The sequence below is a fragment of the Castanea sativa genome, chromosome 12, assembly GCF_040712315.1.
Source record: "Castanea sativa cultivar Marrone di Chiusa Pesio chromosome 12, ASM4071231v1".
NCBI lineage: Eukaryota > Viridiplantae > Streptophyta > Magnoliopsida > Fagales > Fagaceae > Castanea > Castanea sativa.
In genome coordinates this window covers 27,523,118-27,546,677 of record NC_134024.1, presented here as the reverse complement: position 1 = coordinate 27,546,677, position 23,560 = coordinate 27,523,118, and the positions used below count along the sequence as shown (strand labels likewise).

General features: G+C 36.8%; 2 protein-coding genes across 3 annotated transcripts in view; one reads left to right on the top strand and one right to left on the bottom strand.

The window, feature by feature from the left end:
• The window catches only part of LOC142618455 (histone-lysine N-methyltransferase ASHH2), a 29,843-nt gene extending 13,039 nt beyond the window's left edge, over window positions 1-16,804 (top strand). The window contains exons 9-19 of one of the 2 annotated variants that reach the window (XM_075791394.1): window positions 1,044-1,121; window positions 1,644-1,700; window positions 4,217-5,039; window positions 5,130-5,185; window positions 12,017-12,096; window positions 12,448-12,530; window positions 12,647-12,726; window positions 13,579-13,658; window positions 15,036-15,081; window positions 15,238-16,339; window positions 16,567-16,804. In XM_075791394.1, the coding sequence (XP_075647509.1) occupies window positions 1,044-1,121; window positions 1,644-1,700; window positions 4,217-5,039; window positions 5,130-5,185; window positions 12,017-12,096; window positions 12,448-12,530; window positions 12,647-12,726; window positions 13,579-13,658; window positions 15,036-15,081; window positions 15,238-16,339; window positions 16,567-16,583 (2,502 nt within the window). In that variant the 3' untranslated portion in view covers window positions 16,584-16,804. The other variant, XM_075791393.1, reaches the window with a different exon arrangement.
• Window positions 16,805-18,431: 1,627 nt separating this feature from the next.
• On the bottom strand, window positions 18,432-22,912 carry LOC142618841 (glutathione S-transferase TCHQD). The gene is made up of 3 exons (XM_075791874.1): window positions 22,716-22,912; window positions 20,406-20,728; window positions 18,432-19,375 (listed from the first exon to the last, which is right to left on the bottom strand). The coding sequence occupies exons 2-3, from the start codon at window positions 20,612-20,614 to the stop codon at window positions 18,781-18,783; spliced, it is 804 nt and encodes a 267-aa protein (XP_075647989.1). The 5' UTR covers window positions 20,615-20,728; window positions 22,716-22,912; the 3' UTR covers window positions 18,432-18,780.
• Between the last annotated feature and the right edge of the window lie 648 nt (window positions 22,913-23,560).

Sequence of the window (23,560 nt, the reverse complement as noted above, 5' to 3'; positions counted from 1 at the left end):
ATTTTAAAAAATACTTTGGAAAATATTTTTTAGAGTTTGGTTGTGTTCTTGAAAATACCATAGAAAATACATTTTCTACTCATTGTTCACATTTTCTCAGCTTCTAAATAAATATATAATATCATTTCTCAATAGATAAACACAAAAGAAACAAAACCCAACAAAAAAAAATTCATCAAATCTGGTCAAATTGAGAGAAGGAAGAGAGAGAGAGGTGACTAGGTTCGATCTCGGCATGGCGGAGGCAAGATCGTGTGGTGGAGGCAAGATTGCACGGTGGGTCGCTCGTCTTGCGGTGGTTTGCTCGATATGGGTAGAGAGAAAAAGGGTAGATTGGTGATAGATTGAGGGAGAAAGAGTGACAGATTGAGGGAAAGAGAGATACATTGGCGGTCGAGAACGATGGCGAGAACGGCGGCGCCGATGAGCTTTGGGTCGAGAACGAGATCGGTTTTGGGTGGATCGGTCTTGGGTGGTGACAATCTAGGCGGTGCTGGGGTGCGACGATCTCGCTGATGCTGGGGTGCGACTCTCCGGTACTTGGATGTGCGATCGGAGCTCTTGCTGTTTCTCTCTCTCTTCTATTTTCCTAGGGTGAAAATCAATTGAAGGTAAAATACAAGTGTAAAATATTTTACAGGGTTTTGGGGCATGATTTACAGTCAACGGAAATCATTTTCCGTTTGACTGAATTTTCCGGGGCAACCCAAACACGCCCAGTGGTGTAAAACTTTTTCCGGAAACTTTTTACTGCCGAAACAAACGCAGCCTTAAAGTTTTCCATTCGAAACAAATAGAGCGTAAAATTGCACAAAAACAAACCAACAAATGAAAAATTAAGCCAATTTAGGGCATAGAGCTAAATGGGAACTTGTTTAAAAGCATTCTCCTTTGATCTTTGTATGATTGGCTTCATGTTATAGGCTGTATTGTCAAATTTAATTGTTCTTCCTTTGGTCCTCATTGTCGTTCAAATAGAATTTTTAGTTCTATTGTCTCACTCTATCTTGATTATCGGTCATTCACATCTTCCATTGTTTCAGGTAATAGATGCATGTGCAAAAGGAAATTTGGGCCGTTTCATTAACCATAGTTGTGATCCTAATTGCCGTACTGAAAAGGTGAATTTATTGTATTCCGATGTAGTCTTAAAGAAAATTTCTGCTATTAATACTTGTCAGATGTTGCTGCATTAAATTTTCATATACATTAAATTAAGAGACCTGAATTTAGTAATTGATGAGATTTGCATATATGAAGTGTAATATTCTTTTTGTTTACTCCATTACCATGTTTGTGTATGTAAGAGTAGAGACTTTCCAATTGATTTAGTGCTTGTTTTGTTTCCTTATATATGTTTTTTTTTAATCAGTGTTTCCTTTTATATGTAAGAATATTGATCTGTAGCTGTATGCTGCTTATCTGTATAAGTGATCATTCGTAATACTGTTTTGCTTTGAATATATATCTTATTCTTCCAAAAAAAAAAAAAAAGGCTTTCCCATTGTTTTGGAATTTACCTCTTAACCTCATTTCATATGTGCAGTTGCTTGAGCTATAATCCCCAGAGAACTCACTATTCATGATTATTATCTTTTCTTGCTTCTCTTATGAATTACTTATATCTTATATTTTTTGAGCAGTGGATTGTCAATGGGGAAATTTGTATTGGACTATTTGCATTAAGGAATATTAAGAAGGTACACTTGCTCCTTGCATTAATTATCTTCAGGCTTGTTTTTTGGTTGTAGTCCACATCAATATAATTTATTTATTTATTTATTTTGATAAGTAAAAAGGATATATATTCAAGAACACTACATTATGCAGAAAAACATAAGGCAGAGAGAAAATTACAGAGAGAAAAGATGAAGAAAGAAAAAGGAAAGAAAAGATACTAATTACAAAGGAGAGTGCTAAGGAACATAGGGATAGAGTCACTAGAGGTGAGTCTCCAAGCCTTAGACTAGTCAAACAGAGAGCTACTAAAAGAGGCCAATAGCTGATTATCCGTACTTTCCATATCCTCAAATGTCCTCCAATTTCGCTCCCTCCAAATGCACCACATTAAGCACAAAGGAACTAAATTCCAAATGCTAGACGAATGTTTTCCAAGCCAATTCCCCCACCCAAAGAGAGTATCTGCAACCGTTCTTGGCAAGACCCAAGAAATCCCAAAAGATCTAAACACCAAACTCCACAACCTATAAGCCTTACCACAATGAAGTAGCAGATGATCCATCGTCTCCCCATTACAACGGCAAATAATGCACCAGTTAACAAAAACCATCCCTCTACCCCTCAAATTATCCCATGTAAGGATCTTATCTCATACAGCAGTTCACACAAAGAATGAGACACGTCGAGGAGCCTTAACCTTCCACACATCTTTTCAAGGAAAAATAATGGGCAAAGGTCTTCTTAACTTATTATAAAACTATCGGATATCAAAATCCCCATTCTTTGTCAACTTCCATTGCATGCGATCTCCATGATCAGTGGGAGGTAGATTTGAACCCAAGGTGCGGAGAAAATCATCCACACCACCCATTTCCCAATCATTTGGTCTCCGAATAAAATGAACATCCCAACTTCTCCGTTCCTCTATCCCCAACCGTTCAAGAAAATAGGCCACAGATGCCTCTTTATTTCCATAACTCAATTCATAAATATTTTACTCTTGATCCTCAAGAATTCTTTTTTAAAATTATTACTTTGATAATATATGCGTGTGTGGGTGAGTTGGGGGGGGGGGTAGGTTGGTGGGTATATAGTATACACTCCCACGTGTGGTGTGATTTTGTGTGTGCTTGCTTGTGCACACGTCATAGGGGGCATGTGAGTGTTCATAATTATCTTAGTGGAAGAAGACTAACACATTGCGCTTCTATTATTGGTTAAAACAAGGGGCAAAGACTAATCAATAGGCATGATGAATGATTTCAGGATTATATATGAAGAAATTTCATTATTTATCAAAAAAAAAAAAAATGAAGTAATTTCATAGCACATGTTATTTTCCCTAATGCAGTATATCAAGGTCTCTTTATCATCATTTGTCAGAGGCTATCAGTTATCAAGATTTCCCTAAAGCCATAGTCCACACAGAGAATGAAACCTTTTGAGGGCCATGACTATCTAAATGCTCTTCCGAGGGAAGTGAATACCTTTAGAACCTATTATAGAATGATCAAATCTAAAGCATGCCTTCTGAATATGGCATCCATATAACTCGGTCTTTACCCGTGGATATAGGCAATTTAGCATAGAGTAGCTAAACAAAAAGGAGCTATGGATTCCAGTTCCCAATCATGGAAGTACCTGGCGAAGCAAGGATTTTGGTGTTGGACCTCACCCTCATGAGTCTTGGCTAATACGAGACCTTTGAGGCCTTCTTGTCCTTTGCCTAGGCCATTAGGTGAACAGGTCGGGGAACAAATTTTGAAGAGAATGGTCACCATATCAACTGTTTGTCCAAAATCTTACTTGAGAGCCATCTTGTACATCACTATAAGAACTTGAAAAAAGGCTCCCAACCCCCACTGATGCTCTGTTACAAACTAACCCTAGGAGGATCCCAAGGTTGCTCTCTGATCCACCCTCCCCAACGTTCCCCATATTTAGTAAGATAGTAGCTAAATTAGAAGGATGCTAGACCCCCACATCAAAACTAAACCACAATTACTACGAACATAATAAACTACCAAGTACACTTATTCTTGGACTGAAATAGCATCTTGCATGGTCTAGATGTGATTTTCTTAGGCTTAGGCTCTCATCTATGATGGGGCATCATGAGTAGGTCTAAGAAAAACGAGCAGCAGTTATCTTGAAGCAGTAGCAATGAATTATCCAACAAAGAAAGGAATTCCTCATCCTATCAAATGAGATAATCAAATTGAGTATTTAATGGAATCGGTTTTGTTAAGACTTAAAAATTGTACATAAGCGCCAAGGCTCTTCCGCTTTGGTCAATAAACAGTAGAAAGCAACATAATAGGATCTCTTTCAAGAGAATAATTGACAATGCCATGTAGAACAAACAGATAGAGTTGAGAGCGTTTATGGGTTTGTAATCTGGAGATCTTAATGCCTAAGTGCATAATTTCACCTCTGGAGACATTGTTGCTTCCTAACCATTTTTTCTCTTTGTTTTTTGCATTCATTACTGTTATCCTATATTAAGCTTCATTTTTTTTTTCTTCTTTTTGGTCAGGGTGAAGAGTTGACATTTGATTACAACTATGTCAGGGTGTTTGGGGCTGCTGCCAAGAAATGTTATTGTGGTGCATCTCAATGTCGGGGTTATATAGGTGGCGATTTGCTTAATACTGAAGTAATTGTTCAAGGTGATTCAGATGAAGAATTTCCTGAACCTGTTATGGTTCGTGAAGGTGGTAAAGGTAGAAATGGTTTGGACTATATGATGCCTAGGGCAATTCCCTCTGATAGTGCTGAAATTAAAATTGCTAAGGGTATATTAAAAGATAGAAATGGATTAGATGAAGCCACAGCTGCTGTTGAGCAATTGAAGAGTACCATTGAGAAAGAGGAGCCTATGAACCAATCTGCTAATTCCCAACTACTCAGCTCACTGGAATTGGTGGAGGACTCCAAGGGAAATTCACCATCTCTTGTTCAACCAGTAGAACTGTCCCATCAAACAGAAGATGTAACATGCAAACATATGCCTGCTGTTCTGCAAGAGACTTCCATAGAAGAGGAGACTGTGCACAAAACCTCATTCAATGGTGATAGATTAGAGATAACGTCTCCAACTATGCTTAGCAAATCGTTAGGTCATGGTGTTGATGCTAATAGGAAGTCCAAATTTGAGACTGTTGAAGACAAGAGGGTTTCTGTAAAATCACATTCTCTGATGAAAGGTTCTCGTTCATCTAGTTCTGTCAAAAAGGAAAAAGTGAGAAGTAGTCCCCTGAATACTAACCAAGTTCAGGTGACGACAAACAAATCTCAGGTGCTGTCTATTAAATCAAAAAAATTACTGGAAGGTTCTTCAAATGGCCGTTCTGAAGCAGGTTCGGAGTGTTCATTTTTGGTTGTCTTGACAACTAGAGTAGTTCATAAGGGATGCTGTATTAATGATTTATGCACTTCTATTCTTGCAGTTGAAGAGAAACTTAATGAGTTACTGGATACCGATGGGGGGATTAGCAAGCGAAAGGTAATGTTACCAACTAAATTAGCAGAAGAATTCTATGTGGTTTCTGGTATTTGCTTATCTAAACTGTTTCATTTTTTAGATTACTTTTCTTTTTGATAAGTAAATAATTCATTAGATCGCAGAGGTGCAACCCTGGTACTTTTTTTTTAATAAGTAGAGGCGCAACCCAGGTACACAGGAAGTATACAAGTGATGCACTAACAACTACTAATGAAAATTACAAAGATCAAGCATCTTAGCTGAGTTATAAATGGAAGCAGTGCTGAAGCTAATATTCACTTACATAAGGATCTAAGGAATGTGGGCTTAAGTTCTAAAGCTGATCTTTCATTCCTTCATAAATCTGACCACATAAGGTAATGAGGAATCACATTCCAAATGCCTATACTACGATATCAACCAAAGCCTTGCCAGGTAGCTGGGAAGTCAGTCACACCACGAGGCATAATCCATTGAATTCCAAATAGGCTGAAAACCAACTACCAGACTTCTCTAGCAAAATCACAATGAATGGCAAGTGACCGGTAGTTTCTCTGCTCTTATTACAGAAACAACACCAATCAATCTCACTAGCTTGTCACATCTTGAGATTATCTATGGTGAGAATTCTTTCCATAGCTGCTATCTGAAGAAAAAAAATACCACTCTAGATGGAACCTTGGGTTTTCAAATACTCTTCCAAGGGAAAGATGGCTCTCTTTGGAGTTTAGAAACTTTATAAAGATTTGACTTCAACCACTCTACATTTTGATCAATTCCAACACAATTTATCCTTTCCATTTTCTCATACATTAGAGGAATATACCATATATGTGAAGGAAGCTACATGCTCCAATTCCCAATCTTGTGCCACTCTGGCAAAGTGAACATCAAAATGAATATTACCATCCCCCACGTTGTAGCTAATAAACCAAGAGAAAGTACCCCATTCTCTCCCATTTATTTCTGTACGGAAACACTTTACCCTATCCTCTCTTCAAAGAACAAGCTTGGGCTTTGTGTTCTTTGATGAAGGAATAGGCCCACCTTCTCCATTTCTCAATAAAACCGCACTTACTTAACGCGTAAATAGGGAAATCCCATTAACACCGCTTTCTCTGCATCTAACTTACCTAGCACCCTCAGAAAAATTAACTAGAATTAGCCTTACTTTAACAAATGCATTTTGAGACTAATTAAATGTTTTGAAGCACTATCCTCAACCTATTGGCTAGTACTTGCATCAGAATCTTATAGATCTCACCGACTAGGCTGTAGGTTTGAAATCCTTTACCTCCAAAGGCCTAGGTCTTTTTGGGATGAGTGTGTTGAAAGTAGTATTCAAACTTTTTGGGATGAGTGCATTAAAAGTAGTATTCAAGCTTTTTACAAATTTATGTTGCTTTTTTTTTTTGGTGATAGGTAAGAGAAATTTGTATTAAAAAGAAGCTACTCCATCAAAGAGATGAAGTAAATGAAGGAAATATTTACAAGCAACAAAGGAAAACAAAACAACTTATGTACAAGAAAAAAGTGATCTAAAAACAGCGGAATGGATTTGGAAGAAGTAAAACCCCACGCACGAGACCAATCAAACAAAGTGCAAACAACTCTTAAGAGCATATCCCCATAAAGCACTGAATCTTCAAATATGCGATTATTTCTTTCCCTCCAAATAATCCACATCACACAATGTGGTACCAAATTCCAAACATATGAAGAATGTTTGCCCAACCAATTCCTCCAACCGGCTAGCAAGTCAATAACCGTTTTAGGTAGAACTTAAGAAACGTCAAAAGATCTAAGGGCAAAGCTCCATAACCGAAAACCTCACCACAGTGTAGAAGCAAATGATCCACACTCTCCCCATTACATTTACATAGGCAACACCAATCCATAATGAAATGGACCGTTGTGAGAAACCTCCCCCATGCAGCTGACCAAACAAAAAACAACACATGACGTGGAGCCTTCACACCCCAAATACTCTTCCAAGGAAAAGTAATAGAGCTTGATCCCCTCAATGCACCATAAAAGGATTTTACATCAAAAACCCCTTTCGACCCCAAACACCACCTCATCTTATCTCCACCCTCAATAGGAGGACCTAGTGACTCCAATGTATGAGTAAAGGCCCCCACCGACTCCATCTCCCATTCATTAGAACCACGTCGGATTCCATCCTTCCTCCAAAGTGTAACTCACCATCATATCTGCCACAGATGCCTCCCTATAAGTTGCAAGTTCAAATAGCTTTGGGAAAGTTCCCTTCAATGATTGATCTCCACACCAATGATCATGTCAAAATCAAATTCTACTCCCCAAACCAATCTCAAAGGAAAGAAACTTACTAAAAATCTCCCAACCTTTCCGAATGCCCCGCCATAGACCACACCCTACGTGACTTTGAAGACCCCCCCTCCCCCCCCAATTCCTCCCCAAATTTCAATGCGATAACACGCCTCCATAATCTTGTCACCTCAATCCCATAACGCCACAACCACTTACCCAAAAGAGCTTTATTAAAGGTAGTAAATTTTCTAATCCCCAACCCACCATCAACAAAAGGACAACACACCTTATCCCACCCTACCAAATAAAGTTTATGCTCATCTACCAAACCACCCCAGAGTAAATCCCTCTGTACCTTCTCAATCCCATTAGCCACCCTAGGAGAAAATAGTGAACAGAGATAAGAAATAGGTGGGAATACTCGAAAGCGTCCTCTTTTAAGCAAAGTCAAGCGACCCCCCTTAGAAAGATATGTTTTTTTCTGCCTAGCCAAGTGTTTTTCCAACTTCTCCAAAATCAGATTCCATATAGAGGACGACTTGTAGGAAGCTCCCAAAGGCATACCGAGATATGTCATAGGTAGAACCCCAATCTTGCTGCCCAAAACTTCTGCTAACTCGTCTAAATTATTCACCTCACCAACCAGGACTATCTCACTTTTACTTACATTAATCTTTAGCACTGTAACTGCTGTAAAACAAGTTAGTAACATCCTAATATGAAGAAAAACTATTCAACACTAGGGTCACAGAACAAAATGGTATCATCTGCAAATAACAAGTGAGATCATCACCTCCCACACCACGCACCTTAAAACCCCCTAATAATACCAGCCTCCTCCATACGTCTAAGCATCCTAGAAAATACTTCCATCACCAGAAGGAATAGCATAGGACTTAAAGGATCTCCTTGCCTTAAACCTCTCAAATTAACAAAGAAACCAGCTAGAGAGCCATTAAGTAAAACTGAAAACTGGACAGTAGAGATACAAGTATGGATCCATTGTTGCCATATAACTCCAAAACCCATCCTTTCCAACAAGTAAAGCGAGGCCTCCCAATTTACATGATCGTAGGCTTTTTCTATATCCAATTTACAGATTACCCTAGGTATCTTACTACGAATACGACTATCAACACACTCATTTGCAACCAAAATTGAATCCAAAATCTGATGACCCCCCACAAATGCATTCTGAGATTCAGAAATGAGGCCATCTAGCACCCCTCTCAATCGGTATGCCAAGACCTTAGCCAAGATTTTATAGACACTACTCAGTAGACTTATTGGTCTAAAATCTCTAATGTTGGAGGTTTTATGTTTCTTAGGAATAAGAGCAATAAACAAAGCATTCAAGGACTTCTCAAATTTACCATAATCATAAAATTCATCAAAGAATGCTAAAATATCACTCTCCACAACCCTCCAACAATGATGGAAAAAGGCCATCGTAAATCCATTAGGTCTTGGGGCTCTGTCCCCTGTCCATATCACGCACAACCTGTAAAATTTCTTCCTTTTTGAATCTCTGTTCAAGCAGACCATTCTCCACTTCCCCAATAGTATCAAAATTCAAATCATCCACCGCTGGTCGCCATGTTTCTGTCTCCTTGTATAAGTTTTGATAAAAGCCCACTACTTGAGCAACCACCTTAGCTTTATTTTCATATACCACACCATCCACCTCTAAATTACCCAAATAATTATTTCTCCTATGGGAATTAGCCATCCGATGAAAAAACTGAGTTATTATCTCCCTCCTTGAGCCATAAAACTCTAGAATTCTGTCTCAATGATATTTCCTCCAACGAAGCCAACCGCTTCACCTCTAAAATCACTCTATCCCTCTTGTGAAAGTCATGAAACACTTGTTTGATGTCATCTTTGATTATGCTCTAATAAGACTAAAGACATGACCTTGCGTAGTCATCTAGGCCTAGAACTTTATCTCCATACATGTTTCACCTTGTTGAACACCTCGTCTTGTTCTTTAAAAGGTCTTTCCATCCAATTGGCTTCATCTTCATTTATGGCTGAAAACTGAAATCCATCCAGTATAGTTTGTTGAACGCCATCTTTAGCATAAATCTGTTTGTAAACTGTACAATTGACTTTTATGACTTCTTGATCAGCTGTCACTTCCCCATCTATAGACATGTTGCCTATGGTATTGTTTCTTCAATGTGTTTTGGCTAGACGATGAAAGAACTAAGTGTTCGTTTGGGAATAGCTTATTTAGCTTTTTACTGAAAACCTTTTGTTGAAAGTGTGCTAAAGCATAATTTTACCTTGAAAAAATTTGAAAAAGTGAGAAAAGGTGGGAAAAAGTGAGATTTTAAAAATTTGTACATAAAAGCTAAAAGCTGATGTCAAACTCACCATAAGTATCCCAAAGGCTCTTGATTTTTGTCTCCAACTAATCTCCTTCAAAAGAGTGAGCCTCTTATTTTTTCAACTGACAAAGGTCTACTTTCCTCCATTGCATCCAGCTTGTGAATCTCTTTTAATAACTGATTTTTCATCTAGCCCACCTTACCCAGCTTCTTGTTCCATTTCTTCTAGTCCATTTTCAAAGCTTTTAGCTCTTTAGTTTCTTAGCCAATACATGCTCAGGGAGCCTTGGAAATATTATGATTCCCACTTCTTAACCTTCTCCATGAAATTTTAGATCTTAACTGTAAGCTTTTGAATCTTAATGGGCTTCTTCCACTTCAAAGGTCTTGAAGAACCAACAAAATGGGGAAATGATCTGAATGCAAAAGAGGAAGCCTCTGCTGGACCATATTTGGAAATAATCCTCTAAAATTGGCAATGATAAGAATATCAATAGAATTTTTTTCTATTCACTTCAATAAAAATTTTCAAACTTGTATGTTAAAAGAATTTCAATTCTAGAGAATGATTGGTTCGCCTAATTATTACTCCCAAGTAAAACTACCCCCTCCATATGAATATTTAGTAATAAATGACATGGAAGTCCTGACCTACGCACCAAGGCACCTCCCACCAGCACCTGACAATTAATCCCACAACTTCTTCCTGTCACTATCACAATTTGGCACATAAACTCCAAAAAAGGCCCTTTCAAACTTGTTGGGGTGACATTTTGAAAATGTATGACACGCAAGGTTCCACTTCTTCAATTTTCCATAATCTGCTTTCCTCCAGACGCCCCTGCTGAGCCTAGCCAATATACATGTTTATAGCACCGCATGCTCCTTAACAAAGCTCTTGTAATGAGTTTCTATATAATTTCCTTCAAACAAATGATGTCTGCCTTCCATAGCTTGAATAAGTCTTGAGTCTCAACTTATTTCCCTTATTGTCTAAACCCCTCATGTTTCAAGATAAAATTTTCTGATTCATGTAATCAAGCGCAATGCCTTATCACCTCTGTTGCTACTCCTTTTTGAACCTATTGGCCCATAATTGACTGAGCATTACAGATTCTTCAACTCTGACCCTGAAGACACTGGCTTGGGACTCCTTTTGAAGGAAATTACCCTCAATAGCCAGTAATTAGCAAGTAACATCATTTCAAAACCCTCATAGGATGCACACAGGAATTTTCCTAAACCCTTGAGCTTCTTCATGACTTGATTTTGATGGTCTGTGCTCAGAATATTTAAAATTCTGGTCTCTCATCTCTAATGGCATGTTCCACGAACATAGGACTAGAAACTTCTTCCTCCGAAGATAGCAACTTGTCTACATCTCCCATTGAATTAGTTTTTTTTGTTATCCTCACAAAAGTATCATTATCTCCTCACAAATTATCGTACCAGTTGAAATAATATGGACAGTGGCTATAAATTTGATCATGAAGATGCTTTAAATCCTTGCTCCTCCAATTGCATTAGCCGACTATTGATCTTGTGGGTGTGAAGATATTGAAGTTTGATAGCCCTCCGTGATTGTACAAAATGAACGCCAGCCATTGAAGTCACCAACTTCCTTACATCTCTTAATCCAATAGTAACTTGTGTTGGATTGCCCTAAGCTTTATTTAAGTCGCCTGAAGGTAGTTACTGTTGCCGATTAGAGACATGGAGTGGTTCTCAGACTTTCCTTGAACGACAAGACTTAAATCCTCAATCTATCCCTTTGAAGCCCTCTAATCCAAAATGCTTCTTTCCCCCTATCTTTGGAGTTTCACATTCTGCCTCAGTCAATTTACTACTTATATATGGAGAATTGGTTTCAGATGGATAATATTCTAATAGTGCCAGTGGGTAGGGACAACTCACTAGGACACCTCATCATTGAAATATTCTAGACTTTTCTAGAAGGTACCACCCATACGGCACAATAGTACAACCCAGTACAATATTACCCAGTACAATATTAATTCTGACTCTAACGCCCCTTTGATGTCTTTTGTAGACTTTATTGATTTCCTAGTGACATGTATTCTTTGATCTGTTTGCCTTTATTTATGTGGCATTCTCTTTTCCTTTTTCAATGAAATTTTTTACTAAAATATATTTTGCAACTTGTACCTCTTTTCTGCACGTCTAGCTTTTGTTACTCCATTTTTTAAGCCACATTCTTTTCTCACAGGATGCCCCGAAAGGCTACTTGAAGCTTCTGCTTCTCACTGCAGCATCAGGTGATAGTGGCAATGGTGAAGCAATTCAGAGGTATCTCATAGATAGTTCTTTTCATTTAGGTGTCTTATGTTGTAATTAAGGTCATTTAGGGTATGTTTGGATACAGTTTATTTTGCTGAAACTGAAAACTTATTGCTGAAAGTACTGTAGATAAAGGTAAAAGTTAGTTGAAATAGTACAGTAGGGCTCATGAATAGTACCAAAAAGTGCAGTGGGACCCATGAATAGTACAAAAAATAAGCTGAATAGTAAAATAATTTTAACTTTCCATCCTAATCCAAATGCACACTTACTAATGGTTTATTGGGTTTTTGTCTTGTATGTTTAGTGTTTATTTGACAATTTTATATTCAAGCGCTTTTCTGTCATTTTTTTTCACAGCAATCGAGATCTTTCAATGATCCTAGATGCACTTCTGAAAACAAAATCACGAGCAGTATTGATTGATATAATTAACAAAAATGGTAGGTATTCTTAGCTTTGTTGCATGCTTACAATTTGTTTCCCAAATTTGTAAAAATTAAAATTATGTAGTTATACCTGTATTTCTTCAAACCATTTCTGTTGCTTTGACTTTCAGGTTTGCGGATGCTGCACAACATAATGAAGCAGTACAGAAGGGACTTCAAAAAGATTCCTATCCTCCGGAAGCTTCTTAAGGTGCAGACTATTCTTGAAATAAACAACTTGCACACACTTCCTTTCACAAAAAAAAAAGAGTACTACACTCAGATTCATTGGATTTGTTGGTAAAATATCAGTATTAAACCCAAAAATCCCAGTAGATGACCAGCAACCCAAGGAGTGGAAAGCATCAGTTACATCTTTCATATAATCTCCTCTGTATATGGATAGACTAGTTATCTATTTATTTTATTAATAACTTTTTTGTTAATTTAAGAAAAAGCTGTTTTGGAACCCTGCATAGCCCAATTGATTTAGGTCCTCTTATGGATTGTAGAATGAGAGTAACACATGATCTTTTGCATGACAAATTGGTTGTCAAATACTTATGTTTAGATAAGCTGATAGTGAAAAGTAAAGGTTAGGCTACACTATACTGCCAAAAGAAGTTCAAATCAGTCCTATTCTGAAAATTTGATATATATCCAATATTTACAAACAAGTGTCCCCTTTGAAAGATACACAAGTTTTAAGGAAATGCACTTATTGTGGGGTATTTACCCTTCTATTATCAGTTCTCACGTGGTAGGAAAGAAGAGAGAAAGACACCATGATATTGGAAAGAATGATGATAAAGTTGTCTTTTTTATTGATCAAACTGAATGTAGGATGCTGGGATTAGATATGTCGTATTATATCTAATCTGCTGCTGTACTACCAAAAGAAAGGGAACAGAATTTTTGCACTCTTTTTCTCCATGTGAGGGGGTGTGTTTTTGAGCACATTATTATGGAAGACCATGGCTGGGCTTAAATAAAAATTAATAAATAGAAATTTGTCTTCAGTAATATCAAAGGGGAACAGCATACTCACTTTCTTTTTCTGCAGGTCTTAGAGTATTTGGCAATGAGGGAGATACTAACACCAGAACATATTAATGGAGGTCCTCCTTGTCCTGGAATGGAGAGGTTAGAAGATATTATCTAATTTGGCCTTACTGTTTCTAGATTATTATGCCTGTTGGATTAATACCTTGTCATATGTTTGTTGTTGGGTTAAACTAGTTGTGAGCTCTTTTAATTTAATTATATAATTTTTTCTTCCAATATATACATAACAGAATGCTAAGCAATTATCACAAAGAGTGTAAAAATATATTTTTCTCTTCATTCCTTGTAAATTTGTAATACTTATTCCTATCAGAATGTAATCACCATTAAAGTGAACCAAACACACCCTCAATTTGAAACTACCCTTAAAATATAAGGTATAAAATGTTATTTGCTTTTTTATTTTTTATTTTAATAATTCCTTTTGGGAGGAGGGTTTTTATGCAGGAATTTTTTAGAACTGAAATATAAATGGGAAAGTATGGAAAAAGTATGGGCAAGAGGATATTGCTTTTGTGATCCTCCAAGGGATTAGCCTGAATTTGAGAAATATTTTAAACTTTAGTCATCTATATAGGCTTTTCACAATGGTAGTTATCTAAAAAATACTGGTAGCCCACTGGACATATTTATACATGAAAGGTCAAGAGACTTTTGGAAAGGCTATAAGTTCAAAAACAAATTTTGTCAAAGAAAGTTACCACTCTGAAACAGTTTAGACCAGACTATTGAGGTTGGCCCTTGGCTGTCCCCAATTGTATGTTGATGGATTCTGTGCTAGATTATTCTTGGTTGTAAAGAAATACGTTTGGAAAGTACAGAACTTTTGACATAATAGTATACTTCACAAGTTTATGCTAAACGTACCCCAAATCCTGCCCCCACCAACCACAAGAATAAAGCCTTGGTCCCAAAAGGTATGTTTTAGTGATTGCAAGATATAAATATTTTCCTGTAAGGTATGAGGTAGTGTCAAAGTCCTCTTTAGAAACGATATTGTTATTTCCTGTTTAGCTTCATATGGAATCATTGTTTGAATCACTATGATGCTGATATGAATCAGTGTAATTTTTTTTTTGATAAGTATGATATGAATCAGTGTAATTAGAGTGGGGTTTGCTTTTACTTGAAATTGTCTTTTTCTAAGTTTGCCCGCCAAATCTTGAGGTTAAGGGAAAGATTAAAACATTTCATGTTTACCATGAAGAGGCCATTTGGTTCACCATATTTAAAATGTTTTTTCAAAATGGGTAAAAACTTGAGGAGGACATCGTTATTACCTCTGTTACCTTTTATCTCTTGGTCCTGAGGCAGCAAATTCTTGTGGTTGGCTATAAATTTGCGATGCAAACTCAAACCAATGAGTTTTTATTTTTATTTTTAAACTAGTCAAGTCAATTAAATTGTTATCTTAGGCATGTAGCTCTTTTGTCCCTGAGACATGTTTCTGTGCAGCTTTAGGGCATCAATACTGTCATTTACGGAGCACGATGACAAACAGGTATTTGGCAAACTTGTACATAGTCTTTTGAATTCGCTTATTTTTGATGTTTGTCATTTTATTGTTTGAAATTTTTTGGGGGGTTGATGCATCAATGTCTAATTGTCTGCTCTTGGGTCAGATTTGAGTATTAATTGGTGTGATGTGCACATACAGGTTCATCAAATTGCAAGGAACTTCCGAGATAAGTGGATTCCTAGACCTGTCAGAAAACTTAGCTACTTGGACAGGGATGATGGTAGGATGGAGAGTCGCAGGGGTTCAAACTGCAATAGGTCTTCAGCACAACCTGGGTATTGGCATGATCAGCATGTAAGACCTACAGAAGCAATTGATTGTGTGAAGCAAGCAATGGTTGCAACAACCTCAGGTGATACTGGTCTCCAGGAGGGTTGTTTTTCTCCTTGTGTTGGTAGTTGCCCAGCTAAGGAGACAAAACCTCGTAAACGTAAAAGCAGATGGGATCAGCCAGCGGAGACAAACCCAGATTCAAGATCTTCTGAGCGGAAGGAACAGAAGATTGAGTCTACATTGCTGCAGCAATGTGAATCCAGGCCATCACAAGGGGGTGTTGAAGTGTCAGTGGATCCTATAGACAGCGTAAGCAGAAAGAACAGGAATTGCCCTGGTTGTGTTCAAAATCAGTGTCACCATGATGACACTACTAGAGCTGACAATGAAAGGCAGAACATCCCTGAGGATGTTCCACCTGGGTTTTCATCTCCCCAAGCTCTGGGTACATTGAATGCTTCTTCAACTGTTATTGATCTCCATCAACAAAATGTTTGCCATACCAAGTGTCCTGATGATGCAATTATTGGGCAGCCACAGGAGAAATTCATTTCTCGCTTGCCTGTCTCTTATGGAATTCCATTGTCAATTGTACAGAACTTTGGCACACCCCAGGAAGAAAGTGCAGAGTGTTGGGTTAATGCTCCTGGCATGCCTTTCTATCCTTTTCCTCCATTGCCTCAATTTCCCCGGGATCACAAAGACCATGCACCTTTGCATTCTCTTAATCCTTTGACAATTAATCAACCTGCGGAAGAAGGACGTAGGGACAGCAACTGCCCTGCCTCTTATGCAGATGAAACCACTCCATGTGCAAATAGTCAACAGACATTTAAGCGAGCAAGGGATTCCTCATATGACTTGGGAAGGAAGTATTTCAGGCAGCAGAAATGGAATAATACAAAATTAGGGCCCCCATGGATTCGGAAGAGGAATGGTTGGGAACACATGGGAGACAACTCAAGAGGTGAGACATGCAGCATAGGAATAGAGAATGTAGAAAATGAGCCGAAAAATTCATATTTCTCAGAGGATGTAGGCTGTAGAGTGGAAAAAGCTGGAAATTTTTTTTATCAGCATTCCCAGCATCAAGACCATCACTGATTTATAGGACAAACTCTGAAGAGCTACTGGATTTCTTCTACATTCTTTGTTTCCCAGATTATAACTAATGAAAATTTCATTCAATTTCAGATTTCCAGTTCTCTTAGTCAAGTTCTTATACCATACTCAGGGGAAAGAGTTACTCCTAATTTGGCAATGTGCTCTCAAGAAATATTGAGCCATCAGTCGCCTCAAAGAGGTAGTCATTCTTGTCTATGTATCATTCTCATAGAAATTAAAAGGCTTATGAATGTGTTAAAAGATCTGTGGAATAAGAGACATATAATCGATTCTTTGGTGCCATCAATTAAGTTATGCTTTTTCTTCATTTTTTCCCCATTTTGATGTACATGATTGAAGGTGGAATTGTTTTAATTATTCTTCCATTCTATTATCTTGGAAGACATTGTTCCCCAACATTCCCACCTCTCAATATCTTGTTTCTAACAGATTTATTTATGCTATTCTTTTTTGATAATGTGGAACCTCACCAATATAAAGCCCTTTGGAGTCTCCCTTGAGGCATAAACCATGGATACACGAATACATGCCCCATCCGTTAGAACTGTGTATCAGGTAATAATAATATCAATTCTCTTACTTTTGGAAGGAGAGTGATGCAGATCTCCTTTTCCAAGAGTTTGTTGTCTAATGAGACAACTAGCAAGTTACTTTATGGCACAAGCACCTCATGCAAAACAGTACTTCAGCAGTATCAACTAGGATTTTCTTTCCTCTACAAAATCATAGAAAATGACAGATGGGATATTGTTATGTAAAGCAGAAACTAAAAATGCGCGATGATGATCATTTGGGAATGACGGGATAGTGCAAGATGGGATCTTAATTTCACATTATGCTATAATACTCTTTGATACACTACAGTACTTGTCTATCTAAATGAGATTAAAGTCGCAATATGGTTGCTACCATTTCAGATGTTTTTTAGTATGGGGTAAATTCTAAGCATATTTTATATGTGATCGTGAATGTTTATGCGTATGCATGTATGGACATCCAAAGTCATTAGATTCCAATGTCGAAGGCCAAAATGTAGCTGACAGCCAAAGTAGCATCATGAAGTTTGTGTTGGTATTTGGATTGGTGAGGATTAAATTTATTATTTTATGAGTCTCTGTGTGAGGGCTTATTATTTTGTGTAATATGTTGCAAGCTATGTCCTCTCACATGAGGTGAATCCCCAAGTCTAGGACCAACTTAGGACCAATTCCATGAGAGATATCGCATACAATAGTTACACATAATACCACCTCTTTTGTGATAGCTTAAAACTTTTAACATGTTCAAAGAGAATAATGAAATTTTTATAATTTGCTTTAACTATTAATGTAACATGTTATGATTAACATAAAAAATTGATTTAAGTGATAATTTTCATTAACTATTGATATAACATGTTATGATTGATACATAAAAAATTGATTTAAGTAATAAGAGTATGACCAATCACTCAATGTTGTTACCCAAATGAGACTCAATTACTTAAACATGAATATCCCAGTTATTTATTTTAAAAATATAGTGATACTGTGACAGCCATTAGAGTTCACTTTCAATCAATTACATCTTTTGTAATTGTCTAACCTGAGAATATTTTACATCAAATCAAAACAAATGGAGCGTAAGATACATAATCTACAAACTGTTTATTATTATAATTTTTTTCAACATATAATTTCATTAGTACATACGATTTGTGTTATATTGTTTTCAATTTAATTCATCTTAGGGATTGGAGAGATTTATATATATAATTTTTGAAGATCTACCTTTTAGTATGGGTTAGCAACACTGTTTATTTCCGCACTCATGCTCGTATAATGTTTACAGTCCCAAATGCTCATAAACTCTGCATCACACATATTTGCTTCATGTTGCCGATTTGATTGAATAACTTTAGTGAGAAATGAGTCAAATGACCATGCTAATCAATATAAGGTGAAAATCATATACCCAATATTAATAATAGTATTCTTTAACAGTCCAAGGTTAGCCATCAAAACTGCATTAGCAAGACCCAAAACTCAAAATGCATCTCTTTTTGCTTATCTAACCAAATAATCCAAATAAAAGTTTATCTTTCAGCCAACCAGTTCCTCCCACCTTTTTTTTTTTCTTTTCTGGTGACCCCCAAAATAAGAAGAAACCAAAAACAAGAATTGCTTATTTTCCCCCATTAAATGAACAACCTCGAATACAACATAAAAATCAGATTTTTCTCTCAATATTCTGTCAACCCTGAGCTATATATATATATATATATATATGTATATATATATTTCATCAATATCTTCTTAGCACACTTCTAATACGAACGAAGCACCAAGTTTTTACCAGTGTTTTGTACCTTCTCCAGCCATCAAAGTACCTCCCAATCACCTTCTTATAACTAGGCCTCTGCTGCACCAAAACCCAGTACTCAGCAATGTTTGGCCTGCTATTTATGTACTCATCTTTCAAATCCAAGAGTACTAAGCGAGCCAGCACTGGGATGAGCATTACATCTGCCATGCTAAACTCTTCCCCTGCTAAATATTGTGCTTCATTCAGCTGTGTTTCAACTTCGTCAAGAAGTCTAATTAAATGCTCCCTGTTCCCTTGCAAAACATTCTTGTTCTTCAACTTTTCCTCTGTCTCATATGCTTCTCTTAGCTTATGATGGTAAGCTCCTGCTAGATCAGGACATTCAGCCATCCGAGCAATCAGCACCTGCCTTATGAATTTGGAAACATAGAAGCGGTACTTATCTGGGATGTGGGAAAGTGTGAAGAACTTAGGGTTCCACTCTTGTATCTTCTGCATCCATGCAACCACTTCTCTGCCACTAAAGGAGATATTGTCACCACCTGACGAGACAGCTGCGATTCTTTCTAAATACCTGAAAATTTTTATTTCACATTATTATCTTTCCTATAGTCTTCAGTAAAGATATAATTCAAGACAATCTCAAATATGGATGCCTTCCACACTCCCAAAATAGGACGAGTGGGAGACAAGGGAGAGAAGGAGAAAGGGAGAAATTTGAAAGTAATAGCAAGCACGTTGATTACCAAAATGCAAAGATAAATCCTAAGCAAAAAAAAAAAGTTGTTCAACATTTTCCCAACAAAGCGTTTCACTCAAGATGATCAAATATGTCATTGTTTTGGGTGAAAAAAAGATTTCCCCACCAGAATTGAAGTCAACATAGCTGGTAATGTGGCTCATCTGGGAACCCCACCATGATGGACAATTGACTATTGGATTATTCTGTTGTCAAGTGTTGAAGAAGACGACATGTAACAAGGATATGGAGTTTTGGCAACCACCATCCCCATGGGTTTTGAGAGTGAATGAAGCCAAGACAAAACCTCAGATAGAATAAAACAAGACACAATCTGCAGGTTCAGGTGGAGAGACAAGGAGAGCAGGACAGTTTTGAGAGTATGAGTGAATTCTATGGCCTGACAGTATCTGGGCGAGGCTTTATGGTATATATATTTTAGAGAGAGAAATGGATAAGGAATAAGACAATTTTGAATTGCCAAGAGAGAGAGAGAGAGCAGGAAGAGATGATAAACAGCATTTACAAACAAACCCAATTGTTAAGTTCTAGAAAACTCTGTTCTAATGATTTTTAAGTTCGAGGGTCTGTTGGTGCATTTTTATTCACAGCTTTGCTTAATTTAATTTTGTGGTGTGATAAAACAAATACTACTTCATCATGCTACGGACTAACATGAGAGGATCCAAACCCGTGACCATTCATCTAAATGTTTCTATCCTTTTGAACAACATTATAGATTCTTCTGTATAAGGAAATTTAAATGTTATGATGAGATTCAAATTTTGAAATGCTTCCAAACACATCCTGTATTTTCCAATATATAAAGTGACCGCAAAATGGTGAGTGAAGAATAAAGACATACTGGATAATCTCTATTGTGTTGAAAATGATATGAGCACCATTCTTGAAAACGGGGAGTTTTCCACTTGGATTCATCCTGAAGAATGAGGAGTCCATGTTCTTGCCTGTTACAGGATTGACATGGTATGATGTGTAATCAATGCCTTTCTCTTCCAAAGCAAGTCTCACCTTTTGGCTGTCGAGAGAGTATGGGTGATGATATAGCTGCATTATTTGATAAGCATGAGCTTGTAGGATGTTATAGGCAGAGTGAAAAGTTGAGCTCTTTCGTGTCAACTTTGGATATCAAACACAGGAATTCAAGAACCAAGGGTATGCAAAGGTCTGCAAATGAATGGTAACAGGGAGGTCAGTTAGCGTCTTATTTTCTCCAAGAAAGTGGATAAAAGATTGGTTACAACACATACATGACCACACACACACACACACACACACACACACACACACACTCGCTCATGTGCATAGGTATGTGTTTAATCAATATTGTAATACAAAATGTAGTGATGAGTAAATCTCCATAGTAGCAACAGAGATGATGACCAAAAATGACAACCCCATTGGTTTTTAATTCTACATTTAATGCTTTAGTGAAGGCATCATATCAGTGTCAAACCCTAAGAATTTCAACAACATATTGCTACAATATTCCTACGCAATATAAAGTTTACATTTAAGCAGACTACTGCCACAGTTTCCATTAATTTATGCAAAAGAATGTTTTTGTAAGAAAGATTTGCACATTGTATCTTTCTTTTAAAGAACAACCTAAGAAATTCTAGTGCTTCGAAATTCAACAACTTAGCGGAATTACATTCTCAAGTAAAATAAATCTTACAAATAAGAAGCCTACTGCCTTAATTTTCTTTGTTTTAGACAAGTTAAGAGTGACTTTTAAATATAGTTCTGCTCACTGCATCTTTCATTTAAAGCAGACCTTTCAATAATATATTCTTTTAAAAAAATACATTGCTAAAAAAAAGGAAAGAGGGGGGGAGAACAGAGGAATCAGAAGTAGTGAACAGTGTTAATAAATTTTGCTCTACCCACAAGATTAGATTTGAAGTGGAGAATATTGTGTGTGCGCATTCACGCATATGAGAGAGAGAGAGAGAGAGAGAGAGAGAGAGAGAGAATGAAGGGCAGGGGAATGAGAGGGATAAATAGAACAAGTAGGGCACATCATCTTCATCTAAATTGACAACTTTTTAATAATGTCATTGGATATGCTTCTATTAAAGAACCAGACAGTGTGGAAGCATCAATGCTTAGCATATATTAATACTTCTTTAAACAAAATTTGAAGCTGAGAATCAGTTATGATGATAAAACAAATGGACAATAACATTGGGGATTCTAGCCTTTTGCCCCTATTGGGCAAAATATTTGGCAATATGCCCCTATTTCCAAACTATATAGGGGCGTATTGAAACAGGGGCATATTGCCAAATATTTTGTCCAATAGGGGGCAAAAGGCTAGAATCTCCGTACAGTGACAGAAGATTCTGCGAGCTGCCTTTCTGTGCTTTAAGAGACTAGCAAGCCCTTCCCCGAAAGAGAAAAATTGACATTCTTGCCTCAAAGAAACAATTTCATGACTAATATCAATTATAGAAAAATTACCAATAAACAATGAAAAGGGCTTTGCTAATTAGACTTTTTTCTTCTATCTTTTTTGTGATATCAAAGAGGGACAGATTGGCTAATAAGAAAAAAAATAATAATAAAAAGATTATAGAGTATGAAGGTTTTCATTTATCATGGTTTGCTTATAATTGCAAAGCTGCTTTAGAATCTTAAAACATACATAGTTAAGACCCTGTAAATTAATAATGAACAAGGACTGGGGGGCAGATAACGAGTCTGCATTGATCAGGAACGATTAACCAGTAATTGCCCAATTGCAATAAGATTAAGAATCGTTCAAGTTCTGCTTTCTAAATTTCAATTCAATTTCAAGAAGCAAATTTCCACCAAAACAAAAACTCAAAATAATTACAGTTCAAACTTCTCCAACTTCGCAGTTAAGCTACACAAAAAAGAAGGAAGCTTGATCAATGAAGAAAACTCTAACAATCACAACCCAATCCAGAAATTACAATTTAAAAACTCACTGGGAAGAATTTACAGTTTAAGGTCCTCAATAAAGCAACCAAGAAAACAGACCCAGAAATAAAAGGTTCACAACAAAACTAGAGTCAAAGCACAAAAAGGAAAGAAACCCAACAACTAAAACAAGCAAATTTACATAAACCAGCATGAAAGTCTATAACTTGAATTAGAGACATGAGTAAAAGAGAGTGAAAAGACTTACAAGTAGACAAGAAGAAGACTTTAGAAACTTGTAGAAAGGGGGTGAGATCACCCTTAGCGGTTTTGGAAAATTGCGTGGACTGGGCACATATAGAAAGAAAGAAAGAAAGAGACCTTTTATGAGAGGACTCTAAAAGCTATAAACTAAAAAGGGTTATCGACGACAGAGAATTGAATGCGTGGGACTATTCTTCTTCCAAGTGCAATGAGAATCTTAACATATATAGGAAAATTATTAGGTAGATTAATAGCACCATAAATGCGTACTTTCTTCTTTCACATGAATAGTGGGTCTTACTATTTAAATTTGTGATGAGATTTACTATTCATGTAAGAGGAAAGAATACACATTTATAATAATCTGGGAGTAACTAATAATTTTCCATATATATATATATGAGAAATGATATGTCCATAACATTTTCATAACATTTTTACAACAAATCCTAAGTGGCAGGATGTTACTGGTTGTTATTGTTGGGGCAAAAAAATAATCTTAGTGTTAGGTTCAAATTTGTTGTTGGGGCAAAAAAGTAATCTTAGTGTTAGGTTCAAATTTGAACCAATAACAACTAACCACCTATGATTTGTTGTAAAAATATTATAAAAATATTGTGGACGTAGCAAGAAAAAACGTTGTTGGACTACTACTCGATTAGGTACGATGTAACAAGTACGCGCTCTGTCTTCCTGGACACGTGGACGTCTTTTTCCAGTCTCCGCATCTGCATGCCCCCTCCCTATTTTTACGCTTATACTTTGCTTGAAATTCAAGAAAATTATCGTGGAGTATCTAATAAATTTTCAAAATTCAATAACGAAACAGAAAGTTTCTAGACTGAGAAT

Bases quoted from the DNA above. Each gene is read 5' to 3' on its own strand.
- LOC142618841 (XM_075791874.1), bottom strand. From the start codon at position 20,614: ATGCAGCTATATCATCACCCATACTCTCTCGACAGCCAAAAGGTGAGA. The intron at 19,376-20,405 runs GTATGTCTTTAT...AAAAATTTTCAG, and splicing joins AACACAATAGAGATTATCCA to GTATTTAGAAAGAATCGCAG.